The sequence below is a fragment of the Phoca vitulina genome, unplaced genomic scaffold, assembly GCF_004348235.1.
Source record: "Phoca vitulina isolate PV1807 unplaced genomic scaffold, GSC_HSeal_1.0 scaffold77, whole genome shotgun sequence".
Lineage (NCBI taxonomy): Eukaryota > Metazoa > Chordata > Mammalia > Carnivora > Phocidae > Phoca > Phoca vitulina.
In genome coordinates, this window is record NW_022589780.1 from 387,966 (window position 1) to 409,219 (window position 21,254).

The 21,254-nt window shown below is 40.5% G+C and overlaps 1 protein-coding gene across 1 annotated transcript; it reads right to left on the reverse strand.

The window, feature by feature from the left end:
- Window positions 1-16,958: 16,958 nt before the first annotated feature.
- ITGB1BP2 (integrin subunit beta 1 binding protein 2) lies at window positions 16,959-21,224 on the reverse strand. The gene is made up of 11 exons (XM_032393821.1): window positions 20,602-21,224; window positions 20,306-20,355; window positions 20,160-20,216; window positions 19,936-20,081; window positions 19,141-19,235; window positions 18,977-19,035; window positions 18,771-18,841; window positions 18,550-18,649; window positions 18,171-18,284; window positions 17,864-17,926; window positions 16,959-17,506 (listed from the first exon to the last, which is right to left on the reverse strand). Exons 1-11 carry the CDS (start codon window positions 20,663-20,665, stop codon window positions 17,279-17,281), a joined length of 1,047 nt encoding a protein of 348 aa, XP_032249712.1. The 5' UTR covers window positions 20,666-21,224; the 3' UTR covers window positions 16,959-17,278.
- Window positions 21,225-21,254: the final 30 nt, after the last annotated feature.

A 21,254-nucleotide genomic window follows, 5' to 3' on the forward strand; every position in this document is an offset into this window, starting at 1 on the left:
TTGTTATTTAATATAATACATCCTCTTTGAAGGCAATTTGGCATTATTTATTAAAACTAATAATGCACAGGGCACCTGAGTGCCTCAGTCAGTTAAGGGCCCAACTCTTGATTTCGGCTCAGGTCATGATCTCAGGGTTGTGGGATCAAGCCCCACATCAGGCTCCACGTTCAGTGCGGAGTCTGCTTGCCCCTCTCCCTCTGCTCCTCTCCCCTCTCTCAAATAAATAAATAAATAAATAAAATCTTAAAAAAATTAATAATGCACATAATCTTTCACCTAGCACTCCAACATATCTAAGATTTTATCCCACCGATATACTTACACATATTGGCAAAGATACATGAATAAATATGCAGTGTTTGTAGTAACAAAAGACTGAAAAAAAACACTTAAATGTCCATCAGTAGAGGATTGGTTAACTAAATTATGATATATCCATAAAATGGAAGTTAATTTAAAGAAGGTAGAATTCTACACAACAATGAAAAAGAACTACTGATATATTCAACAACATAGATGAAGCTCACAGAAAATGCTGAATGAAAGAAGTTAGAGGCAAAAAGAGTACATACCCTTTATATGAAATTCAAATATAGGCAAAACTAATCTATGACCAAAGAAGTCAGAATGTAGTTAATCTTGGGAGTGGGTAAAAAGAGGGAGCACAAGGAGCCAGCCTTCTGTGGTGCTGGAAATGTTCTATATTTAGACCTGGGGGGAGGTTACAAAGATGTATACGCATATAAAAATATATACTTAAGATACATGCATCTTACTAAAATGTAAGTTATACCTCAATACATGAAAAAAAGGAATGAACTGGGGCACCTGGGTGGCTCAGTCGGTTAAGCAGCTGCCTTGGGCTCGGGTCATGATCCCAGGGTCCTGGGATCGAGCCCCACATCGGGCTCCCTGCTCGGTGGGAAGCCTGCTTCTCCCTCTACCACCCCCCTGCTTGTGTTCCCTCTCTCAGTGTGTCTCTCTCTGTCAAATAAATAAAATCTTTAAAAAAAAGGAAAAAAGAGAAAGGAATGAGGTAGATTATACAGTGATATGGAATGAATTTCAAGATATATTTTTAAGTGTGTACAGATATATATATCTCCATCCATATACATATATATGGTACACTGAGAGTAAAGTACAGGAAACAATGAATAACCACAACTCTGCTGGGTAAGTTCTGGAGCAGACTTTTGCTCTGAAGTCATCTGATCTCTGGTGGCCTACAGCTTAAGTTTGTTTGTTTATTTGAGAGAGAGTGAGCGGGAGGGAGAGGGAGAGAATCTGAAGCAGAACGACCCCAGCCCCACCCGGCACTGAGCACAGAGCACGATGCAGCCTGATCCTACCACTGCGAGATCATGACCTGAGCCCAAACCAAGAGCCAGATGCTTAACCAACTGAGCCACCCAAGCACCCCCCTACAGCCTAAGTTTAAAAGGCCCCATGCTTACAGGTGATGTCCAACTGGAGTTCAGGTGAAGAATAGAGAAAACAGTGGAACAGCAGTATTTGAAGAAAAAAATAGCTGAGAATTGGTGAAAGATGCCAATCTCCAAGATTTAGGAATCCCAAACATGAAAAAGAAACAAAGAAAGAAATCCCCACCTAGACACATTGTAGTGAAACTTCAAAAACAACAAAGAGAATATCTTAAAAGGAGCAAGAGGCTTGTTACCTACTTATAAAAGTATACAACACTACCTATGACATATTCTTGCCCCCCAAAAGAGGAAAAAATAGAACCAGAATCTAAATCTAATCAAGCCTTAGATCTAATCAATATTCAGGAAATAAAAAGAACAGGGGAACAACACCACAGGGATGCAATCACTAAAATCCATTCTATAGGAAGCACTACAGGATGAACTACCCAGTTTCTTCAACAAATAAATCCCATGGGAGAATAAAAGGAGGGGGAGAAGGAGGGGGTACCTATAGATTAAGAGATTTAAGAAACATCAACCAATTGCAATGTATAGTCCTCATTTGGAGCCTGACAATCCTTGACAACAAACTCAAAATAAACACATAAATGTTTGAGACAATCAGGAAAATGTGAACAGTAACTATAACATTTGATGATAGTTAAAGAATTGTGATGGTTTTATTGCAATGTTTAATAAAAGTCCTTATATTTTAGAGATACATACCAAAATGTTTATGGATAAAATGAAGTAATACGATGTCTGATATTTGCTTCAGAATAACCTTGGTGTGCAGGTTGGGGAGCAGGTCTTAGGGGAATATAGATGAAACAAGATTGGCCATGAGTTAATAATCACTGAAGCTGGGTGACAGGTACATGGGGATTCAGTATACTGTTTTCTTTACTCTTGTATGTTTGAAATTTTCCATAATGAAAGTAGGAAAAAAAAGAGCTAAAAAGAAAAGATAGATTACCTACAAAGAAATGACTGACAGCTGATTTATCAACAACAACAACAACAAACCCACAGGGTTTAGAAGGTGTTTATAGTACAACACTCTTTGTGTACAAAATAACATATTCACATACATATTTTTTCACATATATTCTTATATCTGCATTGATTTATTTCTGGTAGTTCACATAAAAATTGTTAATAGGAATAGCTTCTCAGTAAGGGAATTGGGAAACTGGGGAATAGAGATGGGCATCTCTTCACCTACTCTTTTATACTATTTGAATTTTTTAGCTTGTGTTTGTAGTACCTTAAAAATATTTTCTCAGTAGGCTAGGAACAAGAGAATTTATAACTTGATAGAGTATAGATAACAATGACAACCATCATACTCCATAGCGAAATATTAGTGGCATTCACCTTGAAGTCAGAACAAATCAAGAATACTCACCTGTTTTTACAAATACCACTACTCAACATTCTTCTACGGGTTCTAGTGAAAACATTAAAAGAAGATAAAAGTTATAAATATTGTAAAGGAAGAGTCATAAAATGTCCTTGTTTACATAGGATATATAATCTAAGAAAATCAACTGAGAAATAATTAAATAGGAAGAGTTTGTTTGAAATCAATAACTTCTCTATAAAAAATTTCTTTATATTAAAATATCCAATTAGAAAATATAATGGGGAAAAAGATCCCATTCATAGTAATGGAAAAAAATGACAGAAGTAAATCCAACAAGGAATGTACAAAAAGGAGTGCCTGTCTGGCTCAGTCAGTAGAGCATCTGACTCTTATCTTAGGGTTGTAAGTTCAAGCCCCATGTTGGATGTAGAGATTACTTAAAAATGAAATCACATAGAAAAGATATGTATAAAACATTTATATGAATAAAACTATAAAATATTGCTGAAGGCTATATGTAATATTCCTCAATAAGAGGTTTTACAATTGAAAAAAATTTCAAATAACTATAAATTTCCATAACAATCTCATTGGGATTGGGGGGGATAGGGTGTGAATACCAGACAAGTTGGTTCTGAAGTTTATCTGAAAGAATATACAGAAAAAGCCAAGAAACTTTTAAAAGATAGAAAAAAGAAATAAGGGAAGACTTGCCTACCAGATATAAAATTACTATATAAAGGTGTGATATGCTTCAAGAATAGACAAACAGGGGTGCCTGGCTGGCTTACTTGGTAGAGCATGAGACTCTTGACCTTGGGGTTATGAATTGGAGCCCCATGTTGGGTGTACAGAGTACTTTAAAAAATAAAAAATAAGAAAGGATAGACAAACAAGTGGAACTGAATAGAGAGGCAGTTACATGTGGGAATTTATTTTTTAAAGTAATCTCTATACCCAAGTTGGGGCTCGAACTTACAACCCCAAGACCAAGTTACATGCTCCACTGACTGAACCAGCCAGGCGCCCCTTATGTGGGAATTTAGTATGACAAATATAGCATTTCAGAACCCTTCTGAGACACCACTAAAAGTATACTAATATATAAAATATGTACAAACACAAAGGACAAAAAGTTCCAGGTGTTCTCTAGAAGCAGGAAAGCCATTTGAGAAATGGTACCTGAAATAGTAGCTAGGAAGAAATTCTAGGCCAAGGATACAGAGCCACCCAGGGGGTGCCTGGATGGCTCAGTAAGTTAAGTGTCCAATTCTCAATCTCAGCTCAGGTCTTGATCTCAGGGTTGTGAGTTCAAGCCCTGCGTTGGGCTCCACACTGGGCATGGAGCCTACTTAAAAAAACTGAGGAAAAAAAAAAGGATACAGATGAGAAGGGGCAATTTTACCACTAAAACTATGGAAAGGCTCCAGGATCCAAGAAAAGAAAATGAGCATGACACATGGGGCTGAAAACTAAGTTAGTTAATTCGTTTAGTTTGTTTGTTTATTTATTTAATATTTTTTAGAGAAGCAGGCTCCCTGTCAAACAGGGAGCCCAATGCGGGACTCAAACCCAGGACCCCATGATCATGACCTGAGCCAAAGGCAGACACTCAACCAACTGAGCCACCCAGGTGCCCCTGAAAACTAAGTTTAATTGAAAGTCTGTATATGAATATTTAGTAAAAAAGAAAAATGCTCACCCTTTGTTTTTTATTTTTATTTTCTTAAAAGATTTTATTTGACAGAGAGAGACAGCGAGAGAGGGAACACAAGCAGGGAGTGGGAGAGGGAGAAGCAGGCTTCCCGCTGAGCAGGGAGCCCCAGGTGGGGCTCAATTCCAGGACCCTGGGATCATGACCTGAGCCGAAGGCAGACGCTTAATGACTAAGCCACCTAGGTGCCCCTCACCCTTTGTTTTTTTAAAAGATTTTACTGGGGCGCCTGGGTGGCTCAGTTGGTTAAGCAACTGCCTTCAGCTCCGGTCATGATCCTGGAGTCCCGGGATCGAGTCCCACATCGGGCTCCCTGCTCGGCGGGGAGTCTGCTTCTCCCTCTGATCCTCCCCCTCTCATGCTCTCTGTCTCCCATTCTCTCTCTCAGATAAATAAATAAAATCTTTAAAAAAAAAAAAAGATTTTATTTATTCGAGAGAGATTGCAAGTGGGGGATGGGAAGAGGGAGAGAGAATCTCAAGTAGACTCCCTGCTGAGCACGGAGCTCCACTTGGGGCTTGATCCCAGGACCCTGAGATCGTGACCTGAGCCAAAATCAAGAGTTGGATGCTTAACCAACTGAGCCACCCAGCTGCCCCTCACCCTTTCTTGTAATCAGAGGAAATGCAAAATAAAAATGAGATACCATCATTTGCACATCTGGTTGATAAATATTTTTTAATTGATAACAAAGTATTGATGAGGTTATTGGGGAAACTGGTACCTCATACATTGCTGGATGGCCATGTCGATTGGAATAGTTTTTGTGGAGGGAAATTGAATAGTACCTATTAACATATTTTACTTTTTTAAAAGATTTTATTTATTTATTTGAGAAAGAGAGAACACAAGCAGGGCGAGCAGCAGAGGGAGCAGGAGAGGGAGCAGGAGAAGCAGGCTCCCCACTGAGCAAGGAGTCTGATGTGGGGCTCGATCCCAGGACCCCGGGATCATGACCTGAGCTGAAGGCAGAAGCTTAACCCACTGAGCCACCCAGGTGCTCCCCTATTAACATTTTAAAAAATTTATTTATTTATTTATTTATTTATTTATTTATTTTTAAGGTTTTATTTATTTGCCAGAGAGAGGGAGAGAGACAGAGAGCACACACAAGCGGGGGGGGGGGGGGGGGCGGAGGGGGGGGGGGGAAGCGGGCCCCCCGCTGAGCAAGGAGCCCGATGTGGGAAGGAGCCCAATGTGGGACTCATTCCCAGGACCCTGGGATCATGACCTGAGCTGAAGGCAGACGTTTAACCGACTTAGCCACCCAGGCATCCCTTAAATTTATTTTTTAAGTAATCTCTACACCAATGTGGGGCTCGAACTCATGACCTGAGATCAAGAGTCATGTGCTCTTCTGACTGAGCCAGCCAGGCTCCCCTCTATTAACATTTTAGATATATAAAAATGTATATGTCTTCTTTAGATATATAAGATATATAAAAATGTAATATGTCTTCTTTTCAGCAATTCCACTTCTAAGAATCTATCTTTAAGAAATATTAGCACAAATAGTAAAGATACATGTAAAATGATTTTCATTGCTGCATAATTTGTAATAACAAAAAACTGGAAACAACCTAAGTGTCCATCAGTAGGGGAACAGATAGATAAATTATAGCATATATGTACAATCAAGTACTATGCAGCACAAAAAAGAATGTCAGAGATCTATACATATTGACATGGAAATATCTTCAAGGACTATAGAGTGACATATTTAATGACTAAGCAAGCAATGGAAAAATATTATAGAATGATTTCAAATTGGCCAAAAAGAAAAAACAAATTTCTCCATATGTATATAGATAGCCACTTGGACTTTTACTATGTCCCTACATGTTATATGCCAATATGTTTGCAAATGCATAGAAAATGTTTGAAAGGATACACACCAAACTAACAGTGACTTCCTCTGAAGGATAAATTTAAGGGTTCAAATATTTTATTTTCCATTTTATTCACTTTTGCAGTTTTTGTTTTTTTAAAGATGAAAGTTGAATATTTAAGTCTCACATTGATGAAGATGATACTCAAATCTATTTTCAGTGCTGGATTTTCTCATGAATTCTAATTTTGTATTTACAGTTAACTTCCTGCTAGCATTTCTACTCATATTTTGCCATAATTTCAAACTCATATCTAAAATAAAATTATCAGAATATTCAAATATTAGCTCTAGTTCCCACTTCTATTTTTGTTAAAAGCACTAGCCTTCTACCTATTACTTAAACTTGAAGCCTTGGAGTAGTCATCTTATACCATTCCATCCCATATCAGAAAAAAAAAAATCACCAAGTCCAAGGTTTGTTTCTTCTTTTTAAATAATATCTTATGTGTCTCTTTCTTGTCTATTCTTTGCCACTCTAATCCAGGCCCGTCATTCAACAAATATTTATTATATATGTGCTAGGCAGTTTTAGGTTCTGGGAACAGTGCATAAATACAGACTTATATTCTAGTGAAAGAAATAATGTACAAATAAAAAACTGATTATGCATTAATAGTGTTAACATTTTTATAATGCTTACCCTATACCAGACACTGTACTAAGCTCTTTAGCTATGTTAACTCATTTAATACTACTAATGACCTTATGATCTAGGCACTGTTTTGTTTTTTTTTAAAGATTTTATTTATTTGACAGAGAGAGATAGCGAGAGCAGGAACACAAGCAGGGGGAGTGGGAGAGGGAGAAGCAGGCTCCCTGCTGAGCAAGGAGACCGATGTGGGGCTCAATCCCAGGACCCTGGGATCATGACCTGAGCCGAAGGCAGACACTTAACGACTGAGCCACCCAGGTGCCCCTCTAGGCACTGTTATTAATCCCATTTTACAGTTGGGGAAACTGAGGCACATAGATCTTAAGTAGTCAAGATTTGAACCCAGGCAGCCTGATGTTATAGTTTCTCCTCTTAACTGTTAATGCTATACTGTTTCTCATGTAAAGAAACCTCAGTTGATGATAAAGGCTATGGGGAAAATCAAATGGTGTAATGTGATAGTAACGTGGACAGTAGGTGCTAATTTAGAGGGGATGGTCAAGAAAGGCCTCTCTGAGAGGTGATTTTTTTTTTTTTTTTTGTGGAAGAACTTGAGCAGTTTGACCTGTAAAGCTTCTACCTGTGGATTTTGCTGATTACCCAGGCATTGTGCAGTTCCTGTCTATTTCCTACAAATTGGCAGCTGGATCCAAAGACTAAATCAAACTCGGGTTCCATCTCTTTGGTATGACTATTGGATGGATACAATATCTGTTGTCTCTTTATAATCTTAGAAGCTGTTGATGCTTACTATTTATATCTATTTATCAAGGATTGCCAAAAAGTGATGTTCTGATTTTATTATTGCTTTTCATTCATTGGAATACTTTTGTAAAAAGACATATCACCCCATCTATTTTGTTACCCAATTCAGATAGGAAAGGCAGGATAAATGCTTGATTCTCTCCCTTTATTGATTAATTTTCAAGATAATGAATTGGTTACCTATCACGAGCTGAGACATGGATAACAAGAAGGAGCCAGCTATTCAAAAACCTGGAAGGAGACTATTCCAGGCAGGGGGATCAGATATTACAGAGGCACTGAGGAGGGAGTGAGTTGTGTAAGTTCAAGAAACACAGAACAGCACAGCCATATTACTTTCATTCTTACCTGTGGAACTATCTTGTTACAGACTGACTATGTCCCCTTATAATTCATATATTGAAATCCTACCCCCCCCCAATATGATGGTATTAGGAGGTAGGGTCTCTGGGAGGTAATTAGGATTAGATGAGGTCATAAATAAGATTAGTACCCTTTTAAGAGTCATGAGACAGCTTGCTTCCTCTCTCTGCTCTCCACCTAGTAGAGGACCCTCATCAGAACTCAACTGTGTTGGTACCCTGATCTCAGACTTCCAGCCTCCAGAACTATGAGAAATAAATCTCTGTTGTTTATAAACTACCCAGACTATGATACTTTGTCATAGCAGCCTGAACTAAGACATATCTCTTACATCTATGACTCTCTCCTCCATTCTTACTATCATGTCCACTTAGTCTAGGGTCTTAGCTTTCTCCCCTGGACCACTGCCAATTATCTTCAATTAGTTTCACTGCTTCTAAGTATCTCTTCCATCCTACTCAATGAACTCTTTACTCATCAAAAGTTTTCAATTCAGTGTATAACTATTTTTGGTGATAATGCATCTATAATTTTATAACAGATGTCACTGGCAAAATAGGATTCATTTGTGGAGGGAGGGAGGTGTTTGCTAGAAAGTACTGCTGGAATACCAAAGAACACGGGCTTTATAGTCAAGACCTAGATTTCTGTCCCAGGCTCTGACACTTGATAGCTGTGCGACCTAGGGAAAATTATGTAATCCCCCTGAAGCTCAATTTCCTCATTTTATAAAAATGATAATAAGGGCGCCTGGGTGGCTCAGTCAGTTAAGCGTCTGCCTTTGGCTCAGGTCATGATCCCAGGGTCCTGGGATCGAGCCCCGCGTCGGGCTCCCTGCTTCTCCCTCTCCTCCCAGCTTGTGCTCTCTCTCACTATCTCTGTTTTTCTCTCTCTCAAATAAATAAATAAATAAAATCTTTAAAAAAATTACAATAATAATGCTTTTAATACACTGTTTTGAGAATTAAATATATTCTCATTTGAGATACACGTATATATTATATAGAGACAGAAAAAGATAACAGAATAGACAGATTTATTACAGAGCTTAGATCACATTAAAGGCTCAATAAAGAGTAGTTTAATTTTTTGCTACTCCTCCCACCATGCCTCTTGCAGAAGCTCCAATTTCAGTGATGAATTCCACCTTAAAACCCCTGTTCTAGAGCCATTTGAGAATATCCATAACCTAAGGACCCCAGTGGAGTCCTAGAAGAGTCCCTTTGACAAGCCTATCTGGGAACCAATGAGTCCCTTGGTTAATCATTCATATCTCACATTGATGAAACACTTCTCCAAACAACTGGTTTGTCTCTGATCTCTTCAACTCTAATCTCAGTGGAACCCCTAGGTACTTTACCTCTCACTTCATCCAGATCAGTTATCTCCCAGTTACACCAGATTCAGTGTTATGGTCTTTGGGATCCCTGCTTTCACTGTCCCCTTTCTTCCTTTCTGCTCCCCAAATCCCAGAACACTGCTACAGGGAGAACCGAGCAGACCAATATAAATTCATGCTGTCCAATATCAACTTGGCCCTTGCAGCTGCTCAGCAATTCCTTTATTTGTCTCATATGTTCCCTGGCACTCTCCCCACAGAGGCTGTTCCAGACCCTCCTCATTCTACTCAATCTCCCTGCTTCTATTTCTACCGAATTCATAGTAGACACTTTCATCAGTGTCTCTCCTGCAACAAATCAGTAATATCTTTCTTCCTTCCAGCCCTGTCCTCTAGCCATCCAATTCCCTTCCTGGAAAAGCAATCAATATTCTTTTTTTTTTTTTAGGTTTTATTTATTTATTTAGAGAGAATCTCAAGCAGACTGCATGCTGAGTGCGGAGCCCGATGCAGGGCTCAATCCCTATGACCCTGAGATCACGACCTGAGCCGAAACCAAGAGTCAGATGTCTAACCAACTGAGCCACCCAGGCGCTCCAAGCAATCAATATTCTTGATCTCTTATTTACCCTTTTAGAGATATTTTATGATTCTACAAGCAAAAATATGGAAAACAAAAAACTTGCACTGGTCATTAAAGATAAATAGGATTTGGATATGTGGAGACAAAGGAGATGATATTCCAAACAGAGGAAACATCCTGGGCAAAGGCACAGAGGTGGGAACGAATGGAAAAGATATATTTAGAAAACAGGGTATAGCAAGTAGAGTAATCCCTGAGAAATAATCCCAACTGCTACCTCAAGTACTACATCTCCTTTTCCAGTTCTGACTTCAGCCTGATCACCACTTCCTTGCCTGTCCTGCTCTACATACCAGCAGAGTGGAAATCTGACACTGCACGGCCCCTCACCCATCCTATCTTGCCTGGACCTCCGTTACTATTTATTGAGCTCTGACCCCAACCATCTGTTTCAGTACTGCTAAAGAGTCCTAGCTCTTTCCTGAGTTGCTTGCCAAGCCAGACACCTTCCACTTCTTTGGTCACACGGACAATTTCCCCACCCCACTGAAAATAGGACAATGAATAAAAAAGATGCATTGTACAGACACTGATTTTACCAATATATACAACAGAGGTCAAGGAAATATTTTAAACTGTACAGCAGAGATGCAATCAGCAAAACCCAGACAAAACTCTACTGAAAAATAATCTGATTTCCTCAGTAAAAAATTGCAAGGAAAAAAAGAGATGAAAGGGAACCTTTAGTTTAAAAGTGACATATGGGGTGCCTGGCATATGACTCAATCTCTGGGTCATGAGTTCAAGCCCCACAGTGGGCATAGAGCTTACTTAAAAAAATAGGTAAAAGTGACATACAATACATATCCACCAATCACAATGTGTAGGCTTTATTTGGATACTGATTCAAACAAAAAAGCTGTAAAAAATTCTTTTGACACTTATGAAACTATTGGAAATTTAAATACTGATTGGCACTTAATGATATTAAAGGGAATATTGCTTGTTTATGTGTGCTAATGGTATTACAACTATGATTTTTTTTTAAAAAAAAGGATTCTTACCTCTTAATGATACATACTAAAATATTTAAGTATGAAATGATATCATGTCTGGGATATGCTCTAAAATAATATGGAAAGGAGATAGATGAAACGAGTGTGTGAAAGTTGATACTAGTTGAAGCTGAGTGTTTGGTAAATGGGGATTCATTATACTATTCTGTCTACTTTTGTACATGTTTTAAATTCCCTAAAAAAAAAAGTTTTAGAACAATGTTATTGAATTGTCAAGCATCTCATGAAAGCGTGTGTATTAGTCTGAAGGAGTGGAACCGGAGGAGCTGGAATTTGAGAAGAAGATCAGGGAACAGCCTCTGTGGGGAGAGTGCCAGGGAACGTATGAGACAAATAAAAGGGTTGCTGAGCAGCTGCAAGGGCCAAGTTGATATTGGACAGCACGAATTTATATTGGTCTGCTCGGTTCTCCCTGTAGCAGTGTTCTGGGACTTGGGGAGCAGAAACGGAGAAAGGGGACAGTGGAAGCAAGGATCCCAGAAATAGTAACTCTGAATCTGGTGTAAAAGTTTTTTGGAAAGGTGTTACATCAGTGTGAGATATCACTGATCCACCAAATGCTTCGCTGGTTCCTAGATAGACTTGTCAAAGGGACTCGGCTAGGCTAGAGTGGCTTGGTGTTATGCTTCTCTTCTAAGACCCCTCTTCTAAGACCTCAGTTGGGTCCTTAGGTTTTTGATATTCTCAAATGGCTCTAGGACAGCTCTCAGCAATGACTGAGTTTTAATCAGTAGCTATGTTACTTCAAGCAAGCTATTTCCTGCCCTGAGTCTTGGTTTCCTCATCTATAAAAATTTGGGATAATAATACCTACCTCACAGAGCAGGTGTGAGGATTAAGTAAAATAATGTGGGTAGAAGTGGTTAGCACAGTGGCATTCTATACATGATGCTGCATTCCTTCAGCAGGTGAATACAATCTCCCTTAATCCTAGAGCTGAGGCAATGGTATGTTAAATATGTTATCACTTTGTGGACTAGCAAAACCTGACTGTCAAGAAAATCCTATTTTTGGGCGCCTGGGTGGCTCAGTTGTTTAGCGTCTGCCTTCGGCTTGGGTCATGGTCCCGGGGTCCTGGGATCGAGCCCCGCATCGGGCTCCCTGCTCAGCGGGAAGCCTGCTTCTCCCTCTCCCACTCCCCCTCCTTGTGTTCCCTCTCTCGCTGTCTCTCTCTCTGTCAAATAAATAAATAAAAATCTTTAAAAAAAAAGAAAATCCTATTTTCTTATTGAAACATTATAAAATTGGATATTGAAGATGTGTCCCTCCTCTCCAAGAGAAAAAAACACCCCAACTTTCCTAATAGTCTGAAGTGAAAGCTTTTGGTGAAGAGAAAGAGGAGTAATAGTAGTACTAACAATAGCAAACACTTATATAGTACTTACTATATATGCCAAACACTGTTCTAAATATGTGTTAGCTATTATTACTGTAATATACAAATCTGGACCTCAAAGGACAGATATGACCTAGAGATAAAAATGTGTGAGTCATCTGCATGTGGGTGGTATTTGAAGTCATGGGCATAATTGAAAATGTCTAGAAGAGTTATATATAAGAAGAGAGCAAGACTAGGGCTACATCCTGAGGAACTTCATCATTTGATGGCCAGGTAGAAAACGAAGAGCCTGCAAAGGAGACTGAAAGGAATGGCCAGAGAAGTAGGAGGACAGCCAAGAGGAGCCGTGGGTCATAGAAGCCAATGTATTGAATGTTATTTCAAGGAAGAAACCATCATGAGTGTCAATTTTTGCTTGTGAGATCAAGTAAGACAAGGACTAAAAAGTACCCATTGGATTTAGTGACTTGATGTTCCAAAGTGACCTTATCACTACAGACTGAGTGGGTTGGAAGTCAAATTGAAGTGTGTTTTGAAGGGAATAAGAAGGTGGAAATAGAAAATGAATAGTTATTTCAAGAAGTTCACTTATAAAGGAGAGAGAGGAGTTAAGTAGCAGTTGGAAAGGGTTATGTAGTCAAGGGAAATTGTTTTTGTAAAATCGGAGACTTGAGCATGTTTAAATGTCAATGAAAATATCCAATGAGAGGGAAAGGTTGAATAAACAGGAGAGAAAAAGGATAATTAATAGTATAAAGTTCCTGGGAAGGTGTGAGGGAACAGGATACAAAGTACAATGGGAAGAAATAAGAAGTGTAAAGGAGGTAAGGAGAGGATTTGTGCTAATGTGAACAGATATGTACATTTGATGGTGGGAAGTAGGGAAGTAAATGAGATAACGCATGCAAAGCACTTAGCATAGTGTCTGGCAGGTTAGTTTGTATGAGAAACAGTAGCTATGGTTATTGTTGTTGTTATTATTATTAATGTTATGCACCTGCTTGAAACTTTCTTACATTTTAGGCTTTGGACTATGTAAAATAAATACATTATGTTATTAATTCTATAAACTTGAAATTTTATAGATCAAGTTTATATACAACAAGGGTTACTTGAACTTTTTGATTCCTCACCTTCATCCTCTCCAGGAAATCTGAGTAGTTGCTGGTTCCCTGATTTTGATAAGATAGAAAAAAGTTGTACATTTAAGATTAGTGCACTTTCTGCACTTTTCTATATGCATTCTACACCTCTAAATTTTTTAAATGTCCATCAAAGCCCCTATTGATGTCAACTCACCTGTAGAAAAATGACATTAAAAGTAGACCGCTGCCAGGGTTTGAAAGGATCTGAAAGGTTCAGGTCAAGGGGAAAACTTTATTTGTACTTCAAATCCATATAATGAGAGCAGAGAAATGAGCCAGAAATGCTGAATTTCCTGGAAGTCCAGGAAGCCCCTTTAACTCTGATCAAACTTCTCTGTGAGGCTGAGATGCATTCCCTGGATGCATTCTCCAATATCCCCTAATCTTGCCTCAATCTCCAAATCCTCAGCCATGCTGTCCTGTGACCCCTTACCTTTGCTGCCCATGTCCGTTCTCCCACCTCCATCTTACTTCTAGCTCCCAATGAGACCTTATGTTCCTTGAATCTGAACTGAGAGAAAAGGGTGCTATGAAAAGAATTTGATGGGGCGCCTGGGTGGCTCAGTCATTAAGCGTCTGCCTTCGGCTCGGGTCATGATCCCAGGGTCCTGGGATCGAGCCCCGCATCGGGCTCCCTGCTCAGTGGGAAGCCTGCTTCTCCCTCTCCCACTCCCCCTGCTTGTGTTCCCTCTCTCACTGTGTCTCTCTCTGTCAAATAAATAAATAAAATCTTAAAAAAAAAAAAAAGAATTTGAGATCATTTTGAGGCTTGGTGAAGCTTCCTAGTGTGAAGTTTCTTACAGTTTGAATCTCCCAGATTCCTGGTCACCCTGTTGAGGGAGTAAATCTAACTCAAAGGAGACTCAAGAAAGAAATTATCACTCCTCTGATTAAGAATCTACATTTTAGGGGCACCTGGGTGGCTCAGTTGTTAAGCGTCTGCCTTTGGCTCAGGTCATGATCCCAGGGTCCTGGGATCCAGCCCCGCATCGGGCTCCCTGCTCCGCGGGAAGCTTGCTTCTCCCTCTCCCACTCCCCCTGCTTGTGTTCCCTCTCTCACTGTGTCTCTCTCTGTCAAATAAATAAAATCTTAAAAAAAAAAAAGAATCTACATTTTAGGGGCACCAGGGTAGCTCATTTAAACGTCTGCCTTGGGGCGCCTGGGTGGCTCAGTTGTTAAGCGTCTGCCTTCGGCTCAGGTCATGGTCCCAGGGTCCTGGGATCGAGCCCCACATCGGGCTCCCTGCTCGGCGGGAAGCCTGCTTCTCCCTCTCCCACTCCCCCTGCTTGTGTTCCCTCTCTCTGTCAAATAAATAAATAAAATCTTAAAAAAAAATAAAATAGGGGCGCCTGGGTGGCTCAATTGTTGAGCGTCTGCCTTCGGCTCAGGTCATGGTCCCAGGGTCCTGGGATCGAGCCCCGCATCGGCTCCCTGCTGGGCGGGAGGCCTGCTTCTCCCTCTCCCACTCCTCCTGCTTGTGTTCCCTCTCTCGCTGTGTCTCTCTCTGTCAAATAAATAAATAAAATCTTTAAAAAAATAAAATAAAATAAAATAAAATAAAATAAAATAAAATAAAATAAAATAAACGTCTGCCTTTAGCTCAGGTCATGATCCCAGGGTCCTGGGATCGAGCCCTGCATTGGGCTCCTTGCTAAGCTGGGAGTCTGCTTCTCCCTCTTTCTCTGTCCCTACCCCCTGCTCGTGCTATTGCTCAGGCTCACTCTTTCTCAAATGAGTAAATAAAAAATATTTTTAAAAAAGAATCTACATTTTTAAAAGGCCTATACTGCCTTTCTCTCTTTTTTAAATTTTATTTTATTTAGAGATTTTATCTCTGTCAAATAAATAAATACAATCTTTAAAAAAAAATTCATACAACTCAATAAAAAGGCAAGCTAAGTTAACAAATGGGCAAAGGATTTGAATAGACATTTCTCCAAATAAGAACACAAATGGCCAATAAGCACATGAAAATATGCTCAACATCATTATCATGGGGGAAATGCAGTTAAAACCATAATGAAATTGTGGGGCGCCTGGGTGGTTCAGATGGTTGAGCGTCTGCCTTCGGCTCAGGTCATGATCCCAGGGTCCTGGGATCGAGTCCCGCATCGGGTTCCCTGCTCCTTGGGAGCCTGCTTCTCCCTCTGCCTCTCTCTCTCTCTCTGTCTCTCATGAATAAAAAAAAAAAAAAAAAAAAAATCTTTAAAAAAATAAAAAAATAAAAAAAATAAAAAAAAGAAATTGCACTTCACACCCATAAAAAAGGACAAATAACAAGTGTTATTGAGGATGTGGAGAAACTGGAACCCTTACACTGCTGATGGGAATGTAAAATGGTACAGCCTCTTTGGAAAACAGACTGGCAGTTTCTTAAAAGGTTAAAGTTACCATTTGACCCAGAAATTATACTCCTAGGTATATATCCAAGAGAAGTGAAAACAAAAGTCCACATAAAAACTTGTATATAAATGTTCATAGGAGCATTATTCAGAATAATGGAAACAACCCAAAGGTACCTCAATTGATGAAATAAACATAATGTGGTATATCCGCACAATGGAATATTATTCAGCCATAAAAGGAATGAGGTACTGATACACGTTACAACATGGAGGAACTGTGAAAACATATGCTAAGTGAAAGAAGCCTCTTACAAAAGCCCACATATTATATGATTCCAGTCATATGAAATATCCAGAACAGGTAAATCCATAGAGGCAGAAAGTACATTAGTGGTTGTCCACAGCTATGAGTTTGGGGGGACACTGGTAGTGACTGCTAATGGGTATAGGGTTTCTTTTTGGAGTGATGAAAATTGATTGTGGTTGCACAACTCTGAGTATACTTAAAAAACACTGAATTTTACACTTTAAATGGGTGAATTGTATGATATGTGAATTGTATCCCAACAAAGCTGTTAAAAAATGTTCTTCCATGGAGCTTTCCCTTTCTACTATAGTCCACATTAATCACTCCACTCTCTCTCAACTCCTATAGCTCTTAATAACTGTACTGTACAATTTAACACTCAGTTAAGCTACCTGATAATGTTTATTATTATTTCATGTAGATTAGTCTGTCAGCCAGACTACAATTTTCCTGAGAGGAATAAATAAGTCTTCTGTTTCTCAGATAGCTCTAAACTGACTGATGAATCACTGGGGAAAAAAATAAAAAATAAATAAAAATAAAAAGTAAAAAAAAAAATAGTGTTATGGCTCTTCCTGAAATTAAAAAAAAAAAAAAAGATAGCTCTAAACCACCTAACACACAACTGGGCACACAATAAGTACTCAGTAGATTACCTGGTGATTGTAAAGAACAGATTGAATGTACATGTGCTTGTTTTCACACACGTGTGTTAAAGACACACAGAAGCTGGGGGGAATGAAGACAATCTTATAGATAGTGAGGTGAGAGAACGACACTATGTGAAACTGCAGAATACAAGATTTATTTCAGGGAAAAAAACAGCATGGTTTGGACACTTTTGTTCTCCCCTCCTTCAGCCTGCTGCTGCTCAATGACACCACATGGCCAACCATATCCTGGTCTCTGAGATTCTAAGGGAACCACTGAGGTCCTATCTAGATACTTGACTGGTGTCACTATTCCCCCATTGCTTCCTCCTCTTCCTCCTCCTCTGTCCAGCTCAGATCATCATCTGAATCCTCAGATTCTTCCTCATCCATCTCTAACCCAACCCCTGCCTTAGCCTTCTCAGCTAGTGCATCGGGGTGCTCCAGCTGGGCCCAGGATCCTGGGTCAGCCTTGACCAAGGAGATTTCAACCCGAGATGGCATCAAGGAGACAGAGCTCTGCTCCACGTTTATGACCTGAGGAGGAGGAAAAGATAGAGGAACACAAGAAGAAGAAAATGAGGAAATCAAAGGGATTGGGGTCAGGGTGGGTGGTAATGAATGACAAAGAAAAATAAACAAATGTAAGGTGGGCAAAACAAGATAGGGGAGGAACAAAATGATATAGTAACAAAGAGAGAAAGAGGAAAGAAGGAGAAGGAGGAGGGGAGAGAAAAAAGAGAAAGGGGGAGAAAGAATATCAAAGCAAATGAAGAGAAAACCTCCACTTTCCCACTATAATTCCTTCCCTCAAGACACCCTCTGTTCATTCCAGTCTGGTCCTTCTTTTTACCCCATCTTCCTCCCCCTCCTGTGCCCCTTATCTTCACTTACCCCCCAGAGCTTCATCTGTGCCTGGAACACACGGTTACCATCAAAGACAATGTGGATATGGAGCTGAGAAAAAAGAATTACAGGGGTAGTAACAATCCTAGAAGGTCAGAACAAGTTATTACAACAGAGAACCAGGCCAGAGGTGTGAGCCCTATATCCACAGGTCAGCCAGATAGCCCTGACCTACTAGCTCTTCCTCTCAGGGGACTATGGAGCCCACATGTTTGCTACATACAGCAACTCTGCCTGTAAAATTGTAGTATCACCCAATTCACCAGCCTCCCAACCAGCATCAGACATTCCTCACCTCAGTTTGACTGGCCTTCACCCAGTTGAACGCAGGAAGTGGAATCTGGCCATATACAGTCACCACTACTAAGGAATCTGTCTGGTGCCAATCATGACGGCAAGACGCTGGCAGCTAAAGAGAGGATGTGAAATGTGTGTGGTAAGAATGAACTCTTCACCCAAGGGAAGTTCTCAGGTGTGTCTAGAGAAGAGACACAGAATCTCAGAAAGATTAATACTACTTCATATGGCAAAGCCTCCAGGCTGTTGAGGATAAGCAGAATCTTATTTGGTCTGCACAAAAGGGAGGAGATAGAGAGCTTGGCCATGAGGTACAAGGAGCGGTAATTATTTCTGGAATTGGGTTCTAATTAAAAGTTCAAGAAAGCTGGGCTTACCTGCTTCCCCCAGTCATGCCTACCAACTCTGCATCCTGGCTGTGCCAGGAATGCCCCAAAATCCAGGGTCTGGATGCCACAACAGCTCCAAGACTTCATCCTGAGGTAGGAGGATAATTCAACTGAATCTCCTTTCCCCTCCCCATGAGCCCCCACTCCCATATTATGATCAACAGTGGGAGAAACTGGTCTTATAGACCCTACCCAGTCCCCTCTCTCACCCCTCATGGAATCGAGGTGCTCCTGGGTGGTAGGTACATGGAGTAGCATCACTCTCAGGGCCTTGGTAAACCTAAGATGGGTAAAGGAGAATCAGAAGAATCAGGTCATTCTAAAGTATACCCCACACAGCCTCATATCTATACCGTCATCCCAGGTATAGCATCTCTCAGCCACATGCTTGCACCCCTTATAAGCTCTCACTCACAGCATCACATCCTGGATTCTGGCAGCTGGAACCAGTCCGGATCAGACTACTGTCAAGTCCTGAGCAAAGGAAACAGAGTCAGGAATCTATCTATTCCCTCCACTTAATTGCCACTTTCACTAAATTCCAGTCTGCAAAGCCTGTCCTACTAAGGACCCACTTACCTGCTCCAGGTTCCTGGTCTAATTCCTTCTGTTCCAATGCCATTTCCAGGGCTTGGGATATATTTAGTGGAAGCAGCTTTGGAGGCAACTCTGACCTAGGGGGTATGGGTTGGGTGATTTAGTTCTGACCCATTAACCATGATCATTAGCTCCAACACTCCCACCAGTTGTAATGGTGTCAGAGAAATCTGGTGAAAGTGGGGGCAGGGTTGGAAAAGTTGGGTAGCAACTCCATTGCCAATTATCTTCTTTGTGGACATCCCAAGTCCCTGAACCCTAGGGAAATCCCTAGGGCTTTTTTGCCCATCTACTCAGTTGCTCTCAATCTACATTTCTTTGCAGAACTGCCTCATATCCTCGTCCTCTTCTAATTGTGGACCTAATGTGACTTTCTTCTGTTGCTCATGCTACTTCCACAAAATTAATTTATTCTCTACAGCCGTTTGGCTGTCAATACTGCCATCTTTTTCTTGATGTAAAACTCTTTTTAAAGCTTTTTTCCAAAAAGAAAAAAAAATCAAGTCATTCTCAACAATCTCTCTTGTATTAGAACTACGTATTTATGAGGGGCCATCTACTCTATTGACTTTAAATACCTATCCCATCACCCCCATACCAACCTTAAAGCAAAGACATTATTTCTGGATACAAATTTCCCCTAAGGTATAAAATATACACAAAACCCTGACACTTGGCCCTCCTCTTATCCCTAGTCCCCAAGCCCCAGTGACCCATTAATCACTTCTAGGAAGCTCCATGAATGTAGGAAAAACCCAGGGACTTCCTCCTCTTTACTTGGGCCTCTCCCGACGCAAAGTCTCTGCTGACTTTGGAATCGTATTCAGAGGTTTTTGCTCCTGAAGTGAACTGCTTGTGGCAGGCACCTCAGGTTGAGGAGCCTCAGGGAGCTTCTCAGCACAGTGTGGTCCCACAGTACAGCCCTAGTACAGATAAGGAAAGAAGGTTTAGGGATAGAATCCTTCTATTAGGGACAGAATCCAAGGAAGTAAATAATTTACCTTGATGTTTAAGAATTCAGAGAAATCTACAGTTCGCTTCCGGCAGCAGGACCAACCCTGATAACAAAAGACCCAGCTCAGCTTAGATTCCTGGCTATATTTCCCTTGGGAAATGCTCTTGCTATCCCCTCTTGCCTACTCCTCACCTTCAGTGCATCATGGAAGATTGGGACCCCAGGGTGATGGCAACAGGAATCTGTGGATACCAGCAGAAGGATCAAGAAAAGGCAACTATACCAAGTATCACTTCTCTTACTTCTTCCACAGATTTATATGCTCATGGTTTTTCTTTAGAATGTAAAAATAAGATTGAAGACCACCCAGACCAATTAAACTAGGTCAGATACACTAAATTTCTCTGCTCCTTTAACAGACTGCCCACAGCTGACCACTCCCCCAGCACTCACAGAGCCCCCTGGCAAAGTCAGAATTAGTTACTCACCGGGAAGGTTGGCATTGGGGTCAAAGTGCTGCCCACAGCCTTTGTTATGGCAGAGTAGAGACATGGAGGACGTTGGTAGAATTACTGAAAGGGTATTTCAAGGAGTCTGGCTGCCGAGTGGGGAACACCTCTTAGTCTGGAGGCTTTTAGCTGTCTGCAAGGGCCAGCTGTTTCTATCTTTAGTTCAGGAGGCGTACACCTCCTAACATGGGCAAGGGAACTTCAACTGGTCTTCTCAACCAATAGGAGAGTGCTCAGGAGCATTTTAGCTCTGGGGCTCAAGAAAAAAGGATCAGGCAGAGTAGGGCTTGGAACTTGGGTGAGGTCAGCTAACCACTGCTGAGACAGTTTTAGATTTACCAGGCCAATTCCAAGCCTCTGACATACCAGCAGCTGCTCAGAAATGAATCCCAATTTTGAGACCCCTCCCAGCTCAATGAAGGTACCCCAGTTCCTCCAACTCATTTTCTTCCTCTTTCAAAGCAGCAGCTTTCCTCTCATCCTCATTGCTTCTGTGTACCGCCAATAGCACCAATCTTTGTCAACCACAGAAGCCAGAGTATGCATCCAACCTCCCCAAATTTGCCTAAATGGATGATTCATACTTTTGAGCAAAAGGTAATAAAGGATTATACTTATCGAACCTATGCTTA